Here is an 18,822-nt window from a genome sequence, read left to right on the forward strand (position 1 = left end):
GTTGTGAGCCACCATGTGGTTGCTGGGATTTGAACTCTGGACCTTCGGAAGAGCAGTCGGGTGCTCTTACCCACTGAGCCATCTCACCAGCCCGAGAGAGCTGATTCTTGCAAGTTGCTCTCTGACTTCCACATGGATAACATTGTGTGTAAATAAACAAATAAGTAAATAAAGGCTGGCAAGATGGGTCAGCGAGTAAAATGTTTGCTGTCAAGGCTGATGAACTGAGTTTAATCCCTAAGACCCACATCGTGGAAGAAGAGAACTAAGCCTCAAATCCTCTGTCCTCCATAAGTGTGCATAGTACTTGTGTGCCTGCAATTGCTTCAAAAATAAACACAATAAGTCAATAAATTATTTGCTACTTAAAAAAATACAGGTGGATCCCTGGGAAGAGCCCCCAGTTGGTTATCCAACACCAAGTGGTCAGCCTTGAACTCACATACGGCCAAGTCACAGTCTAGTAACTGAGCAAGTTGTATATGTGTGTGTGTGTGTGTGTGTGTGTGTGTGTGTGTGTGGTTATATATATATAACCACAAAGACAAAGAGTAGCTGGGATCACAGGTACATATGACCAAACTCAGCTTGTTTAAAATAAATGCCTAAGACTGGAGAGATGGCTCAGCTGTTCAGGACACTGCCTGTACTTCCAGAGAATCCAGATTCAATCACTAGCACTCATGGTTGCTGACAGCTCACAAATGTCCAAGGGACCTGGTGCTCTCTTCTGAGGGTGGTGTGTGGCACACATACATACATGCAGGCACTCACATACATATAATCAAAATGGTTAAATCTTTAAAAATAAAAGTGAATCCTTGGCCAGGGGTGATAGGATGCCACAGTTCCAACATCTAGAGGCTTCAAGAGGAACATAAGTTCAAGGCCAACCTAATAGAGGGACCCTTCTCAGTGAATAACGACTATTTCTCAGTACTTGCTCTCAGGCTTTGTTTTTGTTTGCTTGTTGTTATTTTGAGTTAGGATCTCATGTAACCCAGGCTACCCTTGAACTCCTGAGTTTCTTACCTCTAACTCCCAAGTGACAGGATTACAGATGTGTGCCCCTGTGCCTGGCTTGCTTTCAGGTTTATTGTATGCATATTTTCTTATAAGCACATGCATATATTTTAAATCCTTTTGACTTAACAGTAGTTATATTGTGTATTTTCTTGTTTTCTGAAGGATCTATTCAGAATCACAGATTGAAGCCTTTACCAGTCATTCTGTAGTTTTAGGTTTAAGGACCACAACAAGAGTGTTAGTTGTTAATTGTTAGAACTTAAGAGCTATGTGTTGATATTGCTGATGAAAAATACCCAATCATATTTTCCCTACACAGTTGAGAGGGAAAGGAGGAAAGATGAATTACTTGATATTGCAAAGTCAAAGCAAGATCGTACAAATTCTGAGCTCCAGAATCTGAGACAGGTATGTCCCAGCTGCCTACACTGTGACCACAGGTGGAAGATACTTGAGAATTAGGAAGCCAACAGCCTGTTGATTTTGTGGGAGTTTCGTGACTCTGTGTGTGTGTGTGTGTGTGTGTGTGTGTGTGTGTGTGTGTGCGCGTGTGTGTGTGTATTTGTTTTTGGTATACTTTCCCTAAGCATCCTGGAACTTGCTTTGTAGACATGCTGGCCTGGACCTCAGAGATTCTCCTGCCCTACCTCTGCCTCCCCAGTGCTGAGACTAAAGGCATGCACCACTACTGCCCAATACCTGTTGATTTTGTTAATGGTGCCTTCTAGATCTTCACTACATCCAACATTTGTCATAGTTAGCATAGTAGATAGTCTTGGCTGTGGGAACTAGTGGTTAGGAGATGAGATGTATGGAAACACCCTGTTGGAACCATAGGAAACAGCAAAGCAAACTGTCTGGTCTATTAGGATTTCAAAGCCAAACTATTGATTCAGTTTGGTTTGGTTTTTATTATATTGATTTGTTGATATCTCTGGCAGATTTATGTAAAACAGCAGAGTGACCTGCAGTTTCTTAATTTCAATATAGAAAATTCTCAGGAATTAATACAAATACATGGCTTAAAGATGGAGGAACCAAAGGCCCTGGAGTGCAGGTAATCTTAGCCTATGCTATTGGTGTTGATTTCTGCTTCCATGAGGTTAGTTTTACTCTGTACTTGCTGTACCTACTGCTTGTACAATAGGCTATAAATCTGGGTGCACTAATACTTAGGGTAATTCTAGCCCTATAGGGGATATGATGTAAGAATTTTTAGATGTGATCTTTAGGTGACAACTAACAAAAATACACCTAACAAAAATAAAATCATGGACCAGGTTTGTGTGTCTGTGGGTAGAAGGCTCTGAGCTGGAGTAGATGCTACAGAAATGGCCAGGCCTTCATTAAGGCAGCACTTCCAGTGTGTAGATGCTGGGATTAGCATAGGGAGCAAGATCTATAGGACGTGATGCCTGCCTTAAAGAGTAATGCAAGGGCTAGCATCAGCAGCTGCAGCAGGAGCTGAGATCTTCTGGTTTGTTTGCCTGTTAATAGGAGGCATCCTTCCCTCACTATGACAAGAACTGTGGAGATGATCGTAAAACTGAAACATTAGCGCAGATAAACTACCACAACTGAAGACCATCTCCTTGCCCTTGTGTTCTTTCTTTCTCTTTCTTTCTCTTTCTTTTTCTTTTCTTTGTTTTTGTTTTTGTTTTTTCGAGACAGGGATTCTCTGTGTAACCCTGGCTGTCCTGGAATCCACTCAGTCTGCAAACCAGGCTGGCATCCAACTTGCAGGGATCCGCCTACCTCTGCCTCCCAAGTGCTAGGATTAAAGATGTGCGCCCACAGCTAGCCAGCCTGCCTCTCTCTCTCTCTCTCTCTCTCTCTCTCTCTCCTTTTTTTAATGTTTTTGTGACATGTTCTCACTAAGTCATCCTGGCTAATGGTAGTCTTCCCTTCTACTGGGATTCCAGGTCTGTGCAGGCATGCTCACTGTAAAGCCACTGTACTGTTCCAGGAGAGAGAACTGGGAGTCCCCAGTCTGCAGGCAACTATGACCTCTGAACTAGATTGGCAATTACTGGTGATGCCAGCTCCTTTCCCTGGGGAGACTGGAGTTAGTGACTGCAGGGACAGGGTGTTGAGAGGCTGTATTGCAGGTGGCACTAGGAGTCACTGTGCTATGCTCTACTTCTGTCTTGATGCCCTCTGTAGGGGGTTACCATCAATTGTTCCTTGTCCCATCTGTTGCTGCCACCTGTAGACCCCAGACCCACTCAGTGTTCTCTTTCAAGCCTTTGACAGAAATCTTTTTTCCTCTTTGAACTTTATTGCCACTGAGAGGCACTGGATGAGTTGAGGTTGCTCCCTAGAAATGGCCCAAGCCTGCCTGCTGAGATGGCTCCAGAGTTCATGGCACTTGCCACAGGCCTACAGACCTGAGTTCAATTCCTAGATCCCGTATGCTAGAAGGAGAGAAGCAACTGCCATAAATTGGCCTCTAACTTCCATATTCTCTCTCTCTCTCTCTCTCTCTCTCTCTCTCTCTCTCTCTCTCNTCCCTCCCTCCCTCCCTCCCTCCTTCCCCCTGCCCCCCAGAAAAGTACAGTGGCTTTACAGTGAGCATGCCAGCATAGACCTGGAATCCCAGTAGAAGGGAAGACTGCCATTAGTTTTAAAACTAGCCAGGATAACTTAGTGAGAACATGTCACAAAAACATTTAAAAAGGAGAAAAGAAAGAAAGACACACACGCACACAATCAATCAATCAATTTATAAAGTAAAAAAACCCAGAAAAGTGGTTCATGCCATCATAGAAAGAAAGAGCTGTTGAGCTGTGCTTTCTAAGGGGTCAGATTTGGTGAATACAAACCAGGCATGGTGTGACCAGGCATGGTGTGCACACCTGTATTCCTTGTACACAGAAAGATCACAATTTCTTGACCAGGCTAGGCTACAATGTGAAAACCTATCTTAAATCAAATTGATGGAATATCTGATAGGAAAACCTTAGAGGAAGGCATAGCAAAAGGTCTAGTTGCATTTGTGTGGTAGTCTTGACTTTGTTGCTGTTGTTTTGATGGTATACACAGTGAGTGAGGGATGGAAGTGGGTGGGGCATGTAGGCTTGGTGTTCAGAAAGGCTTCCTATAGGGGGCAGGTCTGGACTTGGGCTCTGAAAGTCAGACTAATGGGATTTACTGGGACTTAGCTCTACTAATGATGCTTCGGGGAGGTGATGTTAGTAGTATCAAGTCTATCTTATAACTCCTATTTTTTTGTAATGCCACTGTAGCAAGGACATGTGTTTATCAGACCTTGACAATAACTACCCAAAAATCGATATTAAAAGAGAGAGAAATCAGAAGTCATTGGTTAAGGATCAGACGTTTGAGGTCCTGGTGGCTCAGCACAATGGGTCAGACAAGAGCTCTTGTGATGCTTGCAGAGAGAAGAAGCTACAGGTTAACACTGCACTCGGGGAAAAAAGTGTAATTGCTCTCTCATCTCTATTTACCAAAGACTTACTGGAGAAACAAAAGTCTTGGTCTCTGGGTGGGAAAATCCAGACTGAACCAGAAAACAAAGTTACCCTATGCAAGGTCCATGCAAAATCACCAAAATGCGATGGAGTGGGGCTTCCGACGGAAGAGAAGCAGCTCTCAGAAACCTCCGTCTCGCTGTCTGACGAGAAGCAGTGGCATGACATCAACGTCTACCTGGGCCTTTCCAGCTGCTCAAAACAGCCAGACAGGCTGGACGGGGACGGCCACGACCCCACAGGAACATCTGAGGTCTCCTTCTGCACCCCGAATGCAGTCGGTATAGGTGACAGTGTCCTGTCCGAGTCCAAGTGCTGCCACCCAAGTAACATCATCATCGAAGCCCCAGGACATATGACCGATACAGAGTGGATGAATATTTTCAAGCCTTCCAGAGCACAAAGGATTGTTCGCCACAAAACTATGTGCACTTGTTCAAGAAGTGTCAGCGCAATGAAATATAATTCCTCAGCAAGGTTAGTGATGTTCACATCTGTAAACAGCGGCGCAGACACGGCAGCAGGGACAGGGGGCTGCAGTAGACATCCATGCTTATGGCCAGCAAGAAAGCACCGCCAACTACATCTTACTTCAGACAAACCTTTTCCTCAGCGCATAGACACAGGGGTCTTTGTGCAAGGAGACATTACAGACTCCAATGGAGAGTTAGCACTGAGGGCAGCTTCTAAGGCAGAGGTTTTGCTTAAAAGCAAAACCAGTTATGAGCTGGGCAAAGATGTTTTATTAGAAAACAAGCAAGTAGGTCACTGTGCAGAGTGGAATGCTGTTCTGGGGCATTCCTCACGCCAGCATGCTTCCCAGTTGACAGCTGCCCCTGTGAGGCCCAGACTGTAGTACAGACCCCAAGTCACAGTATCTAGCATCACTCCACATGGCCCATGCACAGCTCCTCTGCGTCCAGCTCATACCTGTATTCAATTTTTTATAACCCAGGCTTTCTTAGTTTCTAAATATGATGTGAAAGACAGAACATTTGTGTTTAACAAGCTGATAAAAGTAACTGGCTTCTTTTTTCCTCAGACAATTAGTATATGCTAAATTATTCAAGCTTGTCTTATTGTTAGCATTCGTGAGTCTTGTGGCTGAGTGGCACTGTAATAATGCCTGCTATTTTTAAGTAAAGCAGAGCTCTTCAGAGCACGGTAAGGATGAAGTTTCTATATTGAGAGCCTTATTTTAGTCCCTGCATTGACTTTCTCAGGACTTTATGGTTAAAATGTCTAGTACTTACCTTATGTAGGGTATTCTTTGAACCCTTTAAGAAGCTGGGGTCACTAAGAACCATAAGATATTCTGCTAAGTACACAATTTAAAAATTGTTTGCCATACTAAATGTCATTAAGTCATTTGATTTTTAAAAATCTTTAGAATGCTCAAAGTATCAGGAAATAGCTGTCTGTACCCAGATCTTCAAGATCTTCTGTGTGTTTGTGTGCTGCTGGGAACTGAAACATAGACTTTGTTCATCCTGGGGAGGGGCTCAACCACTGAGAGGTACAGTCTTGTGCCCCCCCCCCATATATGTGTGTGTGTGTATGTTTGTGAGTACACTGTTGCTCTCTTCAGACACACCAGAAGAGGGCATCAAATCCCATTACAGATGGTTGTGAGCCACCATGTGGTTACTGGGAATTGAACTCAGGACCTGTGGAAGAGCAGTCAGTGCTCTGTCCATCTCCAATAGCCATCTCTCCAGCCCCGAAATATTCTTTATTTATAAGGGGAAGCCTACATTGGATAGTTTTGAGAGGGTTGCATGTGTGATGTACAAATAAATTCAAGCTTACATTCTGGGTTCTTCTTCAAAGTTTCTAAGACCTCAATAACTTCTATAATTTAAATGTCAACTTGTTCTGCCAGCTGAGCCTCAAGCACAAGTTCAGGATAAATAGAAAAGATTGTGGTGTTTTCCTGTTTATCTCAAATTACAAGAATCTGTGAACCCACTTTCTTCTCTAAGCTAATGTTCTGCCTGGGCCCACTTACCAAGCAAGGTCTGTTTGTGAGGGGGAACCACAAGTGCCTGCTCCTGTGTGCTTCCTGAGGTTCCTACCTGCAGGGAAGCAGTCAGCAGCTCAGGCACTGCTCCACTTTCACTAGGCAGGGGCACAGGCCAGTTTCACAAGCTGAAGCCTAGCTTTCACAACTAAGCACTAGCACCTACCCTGACATCTATGGGATCCTGTCCCTAGACCCTTCTTTATTTTTTCACTAAAACTTAGTTTCTTTTATTTCAGGGTTTGAACCCAGAGCTGAGAATGCTAATCAAGTGCCTTACTAGTGAGCTTGCACCCCTAGCCAAAACCAAACCAACTAATTACATTTATTGATGTGTGTGTGTGTGTACGCGCCCCACAACACTTGTGTGGAGGTCAGAGGACAACTTGTGGGAGTTGGTTCTCTCCTTCCACCCTGTGGGTCCTAGACATTGGATCTGGTTCCTAGGCTTGGTGACAAGCAGGTTTACCCACTGAGCCACCTTGGTGACTCTTCTGTGCTTTTAAAGTTTCATTTATTGATTTCTCTTTTCATTTATTGATTTTTTTGGAAACAAAGTCTCACGTTATAAATCTGGCTGGCCTTGAACTCACAGAGATCCGTTCGCCTCTGCTGAGTTCTGGGGTTAAATATGTGCTCAGGATGCTGGCATTTTTTGTTGTTGTTTGTTTGTTTTGCTTTGTTTTGTTTTTAGGGTTTTTCTTTCTTTTCTTTCTTTCTTTTTTTTAAGATTTATTTATTCTATGAGTACGCTGTAGCTATCTTTAGATGCACCAGAAGAGGGTACCCATTACAGATGGCTGTGAACCACCATGTGGTTGCAGGGAATTGAATCCTGAGGACCTCTGGAAGAGCTGTCAGTGCTCTTAACCACTGAGCCATCTCTCCGGCCCCCAGATTTTTATTTCTTTCACTCTCTACTTCCCCACTCACCACTTCCAGACAGGGTTTTTCTGTGTAGCCCTGGCTGTCCTGGAACTCACTCTGGAGACCAGGCTGGCCTCAAACTCAGAAATCTACCTGCCTCTGCTTCCCAAGGGCTGGGATTACAGGCATGTGCCACCACTGCCCGGCCTAAGAATATTTTTTAGTTAGTTTATTTTTTGTTATTATTTATTTAACTGCTGTGTGTGTGTTTGTGTGTGCTCGCGTGTGTGTGCACACATGCACACACATAAAGATATGTAATTGTCTGTTAGAAGAGGGTGTCAGATCTCTGGAAGCTGGAGTTGAACAACCATGTGGATGCTAGGAATGAACTTAGGTCCTCTGTAAGAAAAATGCATGCCCTTAATCAGTGAGCCATTTATCTAGCCCTACCTCTGTTCTTTTTTGAAGGAGGGAAATTCCTTATTCTTATAGTTACCCTAAACTACTGATTTTAATTCTTGCAAAAAATATGCATGAATATATAATACTCAATCCAGATTTACATTATTCCAATCTTACTCAATCCAGATTTACATTATTCCAATCTTGGCTTCCTTGTTTACAAAACCTATTTAAGCTAGTGAACGTAATGTATGCTTGTTAGCCAGCCTTCCCGAGGCTGCAGTGGAGTTCTAGTCCAGCATTGGAGCCATAACAAGTTTGAGGCCTGGACTACATAGCAAGCTCTTGTCAATTCGTAGTTCCCTGAACAACATACTTTCTAAGTGTATGAGTGGCGTGTGTGTGTGTGACACTTTCTCTTCGGTCTTATTTTCCGCAGTGAGCTCATTGGCATGCAGCCTTCCCCGTGTGTGGGTTCCTTAAAGTCTGCTGAAAGAGAAGAGGAGTCAGCGGCCCCTCCTGACAGAAGACCCTCAGCCAATGAAAAGGTGTATGTTGTGCGTGAGCACTCTTCGCCTATTGAAGCGGTTTCTCCTTAACATGCTTTTAATTCTTGGTAGCGTCATTGCTAGATCTTTATAAAGTTGAGGGCCTCCATCATACATACTGGAGAGATGGTTCAGCAGGTAGTGTTTGCTGCTCTGGGACAGGACCCAGGTTTGCTGGCTTACAACCATCTCTAGTTTCAAGATGGGTATTAGGCACCATTCATGCAGGCAAAATACTCATACACATAAAATCATCTAAATGGGGTTTTGGTTTTTTTTGGTGTTTTGTTTTTTTGGGTTTTTTTAAATTTTGTTTTTTGAGACAAGATCTTTGTACATAGACCTGGTTGACCTGGAACTTACTCTGTAGACCAGGCTGGCCTCAAACTCCCCGAGAGCCACTTGCTTCTGCCTCCTGAGTGTTAGGACTAAAGACGTGCACCGCCATGTCTGGCACTACATTTGTTTTAAATCATAGATCTTTAAGGTTACTTGAAAATGCTTATTCTGTCACCATTTTACACACACAGGCACACGCACACACACACACACACACACACGTACCCCTTGTGCTCCCCCCACCCCACCCTGTGTTCCCTGTGTGCTCCCCCCGTACCCTCATACTTTGCTCTTATTCTTTCTCCATTGTCTTCTTGTCCCTTTTTAGGTTATTTCCTTCCTTCCTTCCCCCCCCTCCCTCCCTCCCTCCTTCTTTCCCTCCCTCCATTCCTTCTTTCTTTCTCTCTCCTTTTTTCTTCTTTTCCTGAGACTGGTTCTCTGAGTAGCCCTGTCTGTCCTGGAACTCATTCTGTAGACTGGCTTTACACTCAGATCCGTCTGCGTCTGCCCCCCCCCGCCCAAGTGTGGGGTTAAAGTGTGTCCCACCACTGGCTGGCTTACTTTTCTTTTCTTAACTGTTTGTTAGTATTGTCTGTCTGTGTGTGATGTGCATGCATGTGTGAGTACAGGTGTGTACCACAGCATCCATGGGAAGTCTGAGGCTAGCTTTCTGGTATAGGTTTTCTCTTTTCACTGTGGGTCCCAGAGATTAAACTAGGGCATCTTGCTAGCCCTTGAGATTCTTATTAAACAATATTATTTTTCTTTCAAAAGTTGTTGTATTGATTTTTTTTTCAACTTGAAACCAACAGCAGTACAAAAAGGATTGACAGCAAATCCTACTCAGTTGCTTGTCCCTAGCCACGCCTTCCTTCAGACACACCCTGTGACAGCAGTCTCCAGAGTCAAAGGTGACAGACTGGTGACCTTAGACAGGGCTGCAGAAATAACAGTGCACAGCACTGGGATTCTACTATAGAAGAAACACGCTCACCTATGAGTCCTCAAGAAGCTAGGTGCAGATTGAAATCCCCTGTAGCCATCCAGCAGTCACAGGGAACGGGGTACCTGAAAGGGGGGCTGGAAATAAAAAAGGAAGGACAAAGGACAGGGTACAAGAGAAGGATGAAGCCAGGACAAAGATTCTGATCAAGGCTCAAAGTTTAATTTTCAGCACTGCATTTATATAGGGAAAGCCTACAGACCCCATCCTTTGTTTCAGCTGGATTATGTTGCAAAGCAAGTTTAGTGGGCAGTCTACTCCCGTAGGAAATTGCAGGTGCGGCGGAAGACTCTTCCTGGGTTGTTAAGGTTCAACTGTGGGGAGCACTTAGGTCTATTTAACCTGCTCAAGGCTGGGGGAAGGGCACAATCTCCATTCTGCTACTGCTGCTGCTGGGCAAGGTGAGGCCTGGTGGACATAGCTTTCCTTCCACTCTCTTGTCATGTGCAAGTGTGTGTGCATGTATATGTGTGCGCGTGCATATGTGTTGTGTTCTCTTTCAGCATCTTACTGATTCAGGATTCAAGAACTATGGAAATGGACACTTTCTCTAATTAAAGAATGTTTTATCAATTTTTTACCTCCTTTTCTGTTTTGTGTGTATGTGTTTAGGATTGTTTGTTTGTTTGTTTTTTGAGACAAGGTCCCATGGAACCCAGGCTGGCCAACCATGTAGCTAAGGACTTGAACTTCTTCGTTGTCCAAATGCTGGGATTATAGGTGTGCACCACTCCCAGGTCTTCAGCATCCATCTTCTTCCTCCTCTTCCTCTTTTCCTTTCTCTAACAGAATCTCCCCTTTCAGTGCTTGTATTACAGATAATTTCCTCCTTTTTCTAAAGATTAAAGGAAGAAAAAACTAGCCAGGCATACCTTTACTCTCAGCACTGGGAAGACAGAGACAGAGCAGGCAGATCACTGTGAGTTTGAGACCAGCTTGGTCTATACAGTAAAAAAAGAAAAAAAGAAAACAGAAAGAAAAAAGAAAAGAAGAAAAGAAAAGAAGATGTTTTGCGGTCTTATTTTGAATAATAGGTGAGAACAATAAGCTTTGATCAGTTTTTCAAACTTTTTATTTCCTTTGCCCATGCCCCGCACATGTCTGGTAGAAAGGAAAACAGGAAAACAGGAGAGAAGTTGTAGTACACACCTGTAATCCTGACACTCTGGAGACAGAGGCAGGGTGTTGTGAGTTCTAGGCCAGCCTGGGTCACAGAGTGAAATACCAGTCTCAAGAAACCAGAACCAAGCTGGTGAGATACTCCCTCCTTTTACAATTATTTATTCGGTTGTAGGATGTTTTGGTTTAGGGTAAAGGCAGTCACAGCAAGCCTGACAGGCTGGATCCCATCACCTAGACCCACTAGGTACACACAGACAACTGGCTTTGCTACGTTTCCCTCTGGCCTCATGCCACGGAGCACTCTCCCACACAGAGTAAACAAGCGTTCTGCTTCTCAATAGAGGCCATCTAGACGACGGCTCAGAGAGGGTAAAGGTGCTTGTACCACACCTGACAACCTGAATTATGTTCCTAGAACTTAGAGTTTGGAAAGAGTACAGACTCTTACCGTTTTCTGCATAAGAATTGACTCTTGCCAGTTGTAGTGGCAGACACTGGTAGGATTTGCTGAAGGAGGCAGAGGCAGGAGGATCATGAGTTTGAGGCCAGCCTGGGCTACACATTTAAAAGAGAGAGAGAGAAAGAGAGAGAGAGGAGAGAATTGACTCCTTTATCTTGTCTTCTGATCTTCACCCTCAAAAAATAAAATAAAACCAATACAAATAAAATAGCCAGGTTAAATTGAAGTACATCTTCACATATTCTAGAGGCCCTCACGCCTTCAGTGTCAAGGTTCTGTTTTACAGTTACTTAGACCTGCTAATTATGACGACTTTTTTTTTTAAGACAAAGTGTCACTACATAGTCCTGGCTAGCCTAGAACTCATTAGGTAGACTAGGCTAGCCTCCTTAGGTAGCCTGCTTCTGCCTACTGAGTGCTGCAATTAAAGGTGCATGCCACCATACCCATCTGGCTTGCAGTTTGTATTTAGGGAAGCCAAACAATGTCTAAGAATCTTTCCTTATAATTAGTCATAGTAAGTTCTGTTTGTGTTACATTATCTCCTTGAGTAGGTTGTAAGAAATGAAAGGAAATGGGTCCTTTTAATAATACTGATGCCTCTGCTGACAGAGGTGACGTCTGTGGCTGTGTGAGTTGTGATTGTGCAGAAGCCCTTAGAAATGTCCCTCACATCGCTTCTCGGCCTTTTGGCTAAGATCAAGTGTAGAAATGTCCCTCACAGCTGTGCCTGGCTTGTTTTCAGGATGACTTCTCTCCTACGAGTAAGCTCCAGCGGCTGCTGGCCGAGTCCCGGCAGATGGTCACGGATCTGGAGCTGAGCACGCTGCTACCCATCAGCTGCGAGAATCTCAACAGAAGTGTGCGTCCCCTTTTCTTCCTCTTAAAAACATGGTGCAGATATAGGTGCATGTTTAGGGAGGGGCGTGTGTGTGTGTGTGTGTGGCCAGAAGACAACGTCAGTGTTGCTCAGGAGCTGTCTGCCTTACTGTTTGAGACAAGGTCTGTCTATCCCTGTGGGTGCTGGGGATCAAGCTCAGGTCCTCGTGTTTCCGTGGCAGGTGCTTACTGACTGTCCTATGTCCCCCGCCTGGATTCCCTTTTCTTGAGCCCTACAGCAAGAGGGTCTGAATGTGGGAGGTGGCGTTCTAGTAGAACGAAAGTTTCAAGAAGAGAGGCACAGTGCTCAGGAGTCTGAAATGGGACTCCTGTGCTGTGGGTCCAGAGAGACCAAACCAAAAACAGTCACTGCTCCAAACTACTTGTTTCTCATTTGTGGGCTGTCTGAGGGCAGACACTTGGTTTGTTGTTTTCTGCTATTGTAAAGGGAACCTAGGGCCTTAAGTAGCAATACCTTACCCTCCATCCACATTCTTAGAGATGTTTTAAAACACACAAAGTTACAAAGTTCCTTTTCTTTTTCTTTTTAAGATTTATTTATTTATTTAATATATATGAGTGCACTGTGGCTGTCTTCAGACACACCAGAAGAGGACATCAGATCCTACTGCAGATGGTTGTGAGCCACCATGTGGTTGCTGGGATTTGAACTCAGGACCTCTGGAAGAACAGTCAGTGCTCTTAACCACTGAGCCATCTCTCCAGCCCACACACAAAGTTTCAAATGTTTTTATTTTTTGTTTTGTTTTGTTTGTTTTGAGACAGGGTCTCGGTTTATAAACCTGGCTGACCTGAACTATGTAGACCAGGCTGGCCTTAAACTTGCAGAGATCCTTGTCCTCCTGAGTGCTGGGGTTAAAAGTGTGCACTACCATATCAGGCTTCAGAATCTCAAATTTAAAGTATACATAAGATTTTAGGAACACTCAAAAGTAGAAAAAAATACAGTTGCTCATCTCTGACAATCACAGAATACCTGCCATTTTAAATTTTATCTTCCTCCTCTACATACTTTAAATTTTACATTTGTTTATTATTGTGTGTTTGTTTGAGTCAGGGTTTTTACCCTTAACCCTGGCTAGCCTGGGATTAGTATGGATGGAGACCAGGCTGTCCCTGTCCTGTGCTCCTAACTCATAGAGATCTGCCTGACTCTGCCTCCTTAATGCTGAGATTAAAGACATATGCCAATATGTCTGCTCTCTCTCTCTCTCCCTCCTTCCCTCCCTTCCTCCCTCCCTCCCTCTCTCTCTCTCCCTCTCTCTCTCTCTTCCTTTCTTTTAGATATTTGTTTGTTTGTTTGTTTGTTTGTTTGTTAGACATGGTCTCTATACCCCTGGCTGGCCTGAAGCTCTCTATGTAGATCACACTGGCCTGAAACTCACGGGCCTCTGCTTCCCTCCCAGGTTCTGGAACCAAAGGTCTGTGCTACTCCCAACTCCCGTTTCATCCTGTAACATTTTCTGTTGCTTTGAGGGTGGGATAGAACTGTCTTCTGGATAGAAAGCTCCTCCCTCGCTCGCTATATTGTACGGTACTTCCCTCTTTTCTCTATAAGTCCTCTACACTGATGTTTAGATGTAGGGATTTGACTAGATCCAGCTACTAAGCTATCTCCCTAGGCTGAAAGCTGTCATTCTTTCATTCTATTTCTTCTGACCGCAGTAAGACTTCAACAGTAGTCGTATAAGCTGCCATGTAGATTTTATTGCCTGTTATCTAAACAATGTACACTGTGGGACAGGGTGGAACTTGACATATAGCCCCACATTGTGAAGTAAGAGCTCATGGCTTACACTTCCCATTTCAGACTTAAGGAGCAGTCTTTAGACATGCTGCCTGTGTAATTAAAAATATTTGAAAGCCATTTAAGTTAGACTGATTTCATATCTCTGATCAAAACTCCAAGTAACAACAATAATGAAAAGTCTACAAGAATACTGTCCAATAACAATTGTATTGGTTGTGTGTATGTGGAGGACAGAGGACAATTGCAAGAGGTAGGTCTCCCTTCTCCCCTGCGGGCTCTGGGGGTTGAGCTCAGGCCGTCAGTTGTCAGCAAGTTTCTTCACCTCCTGAGCCTCCTCACCAGCTCCCTTATTTCTCTCCTAACGTGGCTGGGGTTCCTGATAGCTCAACAGCATATTGCATTTTGATGCAAGGCCCTGGATTCCATCTCTGTGAGTAAGAAATCACCCACCTCCAAAACTCCAAAATAAAAGTACCAGATATTAAATGAAATATAATTTACATACAATAAAGTGAAAAATATCACTAAGAGTTATTTTAATGTGGGCCTGCGGAGATGGCCCAGTACAAAGGATGCTTGTTGTCTAAGCATGAGGACCTAAACTCAGATCCCTAGCACCCACATAAAGAAAGAGCCAAGTGTGGAAGTAGGCTCTTAACTCTAGTGCTGTGGGAGTCAGCGGCAGGAGGCTCCTGAGGCTTGTCGGCTGCCAGCCTCGCTCTAGAATCAGCGAGGGACTCAGTCTCAAAGGATGTATGGCAGAGTGAGAGCTGACACCATGACCTTCTCTGGCCTTCACTCACATGTACAGGCATTCATACCTGCACACGAGTACACAACACACACAGACACACACACACAGAGGCATTCATACCTGCACACATAAGTACACAACACACGCACGCACGCACGCACACAAAATGCCTTCAGTGTCTTCCCTGCTGTTTTGATGAAAAAGTAGGAAAACTCATGCTGCTTCAGTGTTGTCCTGTACATAAACCTGTGAGCAGAGTGTTGGCTGAGAAGAGAGTCTTCATCAGAGGGTGTTCCCTGAGCGCCCTTGGCAGTGAGTGCCTCTGTACTGTTCCACATGCTGTGATTTTTATCACTGCAGACTAGTTATGCCTGTTGCAGAGCATTGTGGAAATGCAGTTACACAGTATATATACTTTATTGTTCCCATGTTGGTCCTCAGAACTAACATGGGCCTCCTCCAGCCTGTGTGTACTCTTCACCTTTTCCCTTGATATTTTGAGACTCATTTATGTTGTTGGGACATTGGTGCTTTGTTCTTCTTAGTTCCAATTGTATGAGTATGTGCATGCAGGAGTGCAAAGGCTGTGTGTAGACATGCTGGTGAGGGTCAGAGGACAGCGCTGGGTGGTGTTCTCAGGTGCTGCACATCAGCTTTTGAGACAAGGTCTCCAGCTGAAACTCACCAAGTGGACCAATGTTAGCTGGTTAGTGATGGACCTCTCTCTGCCTCCCAGCTCTGAGATTACAAGCCAGTTCTAACAACTTGTATTTTTGTTGTTGTTGTTTTGTAGACAGGGTTTCTCTGTGTAGCCCTGACTATCTTGGAACTCACTCTGTAGACCTGGAACTCAGAACTCTCTGCCTGCCTTTGCCTCCTGAGTGCTGCAATTAAAGGTGTGTGCAACCACTGCCTGGCTCACACTCATATTTTTTAAAGGATTATTTTCATGTGTTTTGCCAGCCTGTGTTATGTCTGTATAGTGCTGAAAGAGGCCAGAAGGGCATTGGGTTTCTGTGACATCCTAGCTGCTATCTCAGCTATAACCCAGAGTGGCCTCGTTTTGGCCTCCGTGGTATGAGCTGTGTGTCTGTATCTCCATCAGTTTCCATTGTGGTTCACAGTGGTTGATCACCTGCCACAGAGGCTGCTCAGTAATGACCATGAATGGAATGGAGAAGAAAATGCAGGGGAACGGACCTCAGATCTATACTGAAGCTGTGAGGCTGGCAAAAACTTGGGTTGAGAGAATTTTTGAGTTGGAAAGACCCAGAAGTCTATAATCCTAGCCCTTCACTTTATAGATGAGGGAAGGAAATTAAATCCCTTGAGCAGCATTCCACAGCCAGAATCAGAAAACAAACAACCAACATTGGCTCTAGACAGGATATATTTGCAGATGGATTATCTGACTCTGGAGATGTGGGAGACAGGATTTACACAGCAGAAATGTACTCGGCAACAAGCTTCATGTACCCTTCCCCTTGTGCCTTTGAACTTGTTAAAGCTAAAAACAGGAAAAGCAAATGATTTATTTATTTATTTATTTTTTGCAACAAGGAAGCAGGGTAAAGGTTTGGGTATCCTGTCTGCCTTTCTGAGGTGTCACCACTGGGAGCTAGCTAATGGGTAGTACTTCCGAGCCTTTCTGTGGGAGAGATGCTCTCCCATCACACTGGTGAGCTCCAGACGGTCACCCTCCTGCAGGAAACAGCAAGGCTTCTGACCCTTTGACAAGCAGTGTCGTTTGTGATTCTCCCAGACACTCCTGCATGGGCAGGAGATGGCATAATTCCAGGTTCTCCTTGGAACTTTTAGTTTGCATTAGACAGAGACTGTAGCTGTTCCTAGCAGGGTGCAAAGGATAGGTACAGCCCACACTCCTTGCTCTACTCTACAGGCTTTAACACTGTTGTGTTGAGGATCCGAGGTGAGTGGCTGTGCAGGTACTGCAGCTCATTGGTAGAGTCAGAGAACAGATAGCTTGTAGAGGACCATTCTCCTCCTACCATGTGGGTCTCTTACAACTCAGGCCTCAGGCTTGGTGGCAGGAACTTTTAACTGCTAGAGACTTCTCACTGGCCCAGTTTGGTTTCTGTTGTTGTTTTAAATATTATTTGGTCTTTTGAACCTGCGTATTAACTGTTCAACAACAGCAGCAGCAGCCGCAGCAGCCGCAGCAGAACTCTAGTAATTTAAAATTTGACCAGAAAAAAAAGGGGGGAGGGTAAATTGCAGTCCTGCTGGCCACACCCAGGGCAGCCCCTTATTGCAAATGAGAATGGGGGCACCTCAACCCTAAATGGAGCTTGGCACTGTGACTAATCCACAGGGCTAGACATTTTATGTATGAATTTAAGATTTGTGCCTGTAATCCCAAAACTTGAGAGGCCGAGGTGAGAGGATCATGAGTTCAAGACCAGCCTGGGGGGTGGGGCATGGGGGACTTTTGGGATAGCATTGGAAATGTAAATGAAGAAAATACCTAATTAAAAAAAAAAAAAACCAGCCTGGCCTATATGGTGAGACTCTGTCTTCGAAAAAAAAAGAAAAGAAAAGTGGTCAGGCAAGGGGCACATACATACCTTTAATCTCAGAACTCACCAAGCAGGCTAGTCTGCCTGGTCAGTGATCCACCTCTCTCTGCCTCTCCAGTTCTGAGATTACAAGCCCATCCACAATTGTATTTTTTTCCCTTTGAGACAGGGTTTCTCTGTGTAGCCCTGGCTGTCCTGGAACTAGCTGTGTAGGCCAAGCTGGCCTTGATTTTCTGCCTGCCTCTGCCTCCTGAGTTCTGGGGTTAAAGTCATGCACCATCATTGCCTGGCCACACTTGTATTTTTAAAAAGACATATTTATTGTTATTTTATGTGTATGAGTGTTTGTATGAATATATTCTATACAATATCTGTACAATCTTGTCTATATAGTAAGTTCAAGGCCAGCCAAGACTGTATATCAAGACTCCCCTCAAAACAAACACACAAGCAAATAATAAAATAAATATTACTGGAAGTGATGGTGCACACCTCAAATCCAGTGCCCTAGAGGCAGAAGCAGGAGGATCTCTGTGTATTAGAGAGAGACCAGCCTTTCCAACATAGTGAGTTCCAGGACAGCAAGAGCTACATAGAGGGATCCTATCTCAAAAAGACAATAAGTAAAGAAAGAAGAGGTGGGGAAGGAGAGGGAGAGAGAGAGAGAGAGAAAAAAAAAAGCTATTGAGCTGGCTGTGTGGCTCTTGCTGCCTAAACTGACATTCTGAGTTGAGTCCCATGACACATACACACACACAAATAAGTATGTTTAATTAAAAAATACTTTTAAGATGGCAACAAAGTGACAGGCCGGTGAGATGGCTCATCCAGTAAAGACTCTACCAGCAAGAGTGACAACCTAAGTTCTACCCTGTCCCTGCATCCCACTGGTGGCAGGAGAGAACCAACTCCCAAGAGTTATCCTCTGACCAGCAAACACATGCCATGATATGGGCTTACACAGACACACACACACACACACACATTACCATACAAATAAGTTGAGAAAGAATGACAACAGAAAGACTTTGTAAACCTGGTACAGCGGTGAGAACCTATAGTTCAGATATGTCAGTCCCCAGTCCCCCTAAGGTCTTTGAAAGTTATTTGTGTTTAATTGTCTAAAGTACTTTTTAGTTTCTCTAACCTAGATACTAATTTTGGAGGTTTTTTTTTTTTTTTTTCTAGAAATTAGAAGTCTCAGAAGAGCCAGATGAAAAAACCACCTTTGTTAGTCATTGAAAGAGACAAAGTCAACTTGGACATTCACTGCGGCTTTGCGTAGGTCACCTTTGCTTGTCTCACCCTATATCACAATTGGTATTAATAAGTAACTAGGAATGTCAGTAATGTAGAGTCAAGGCCACACATCCATCCGGCCCAGTAATTCTTTCTCTTTTGCCTGATTTGCTTTTACTATAATTGACATGAGTAGAATGCCAATTACTTGTAAGAAATATAAATAAAAAAATTTGTTCTCCATACTGATAATTTTTTTTTTTTTTTTTTGGCTTTTCGAGACAGGGTTTCTCTGTGTAGTCGTGGCTGTCCTGGAACTCACTCTGTAGCCCAGGCTGGCCTCGAACTCAGAAATCCGCCT

General features: G+C 44.1%; 1 protein-coding gene across 6 annotated transcripts in view; it reads left to right on the forward strand.

Moving 5' to 3' along the window:
• Window positions 1-18,822, forward strand: part of Ccdc62 (coiled-coil domain containing 62) — a 38,765-nt gene that overhangs the window by 16,898 nt on the left and 3,045 nt on the right. For 3 of the 6 annotated variants that reach the window (XM_021163903.1, XM_021163904.2, XM_021163905.2), the window contains 6 exons: window positions 1,346-1,434; window positions 1,968-2,083; window positions 4,272-4,994; window positions 8,249-8,357; window positions 12,027-12,143; window positions 18,411-18,503. In XM_021163903.1, the coding sequence (XP_021019562.1) occupies window positions 1,346-1,434; window positions 1,968-2,083; window positions 4,272-4,994; window positions 8,249-8,357; window positions 12,027-12,143; window positions 18,411-18,464 (1,208 nt within the window). In that variant the 3' untranslated portion in view covers window positions 18,465-18,503. The remainder of the gene's footprint in view (window positions 1-1,345; window positions 1,435-1,967; window positions 2,084-4,271; window positions 4,995-8,248; window positions 8,358-12,026; window positions 12,144-18,410; window positions 18,504-18,822) is intronic. The other 3 variants (XM_021163906.2, XM_021163907.2, XM_029477748.1) reach the window with 3 other exon arrangements.

Source organism: Mus caroli, chromosome 5, assembly GCF_900094665.2.
Source record: "Mus caroli chromosome 5, CAROLI_EIJ_v1.1, whole genome shotgun sequence".
Classification (NCBI taxonomy): Eukaryota; Metazoa; Chordata; class Mammalia; order Rodentia; family Muridae; genus Mus; species Mus caroli.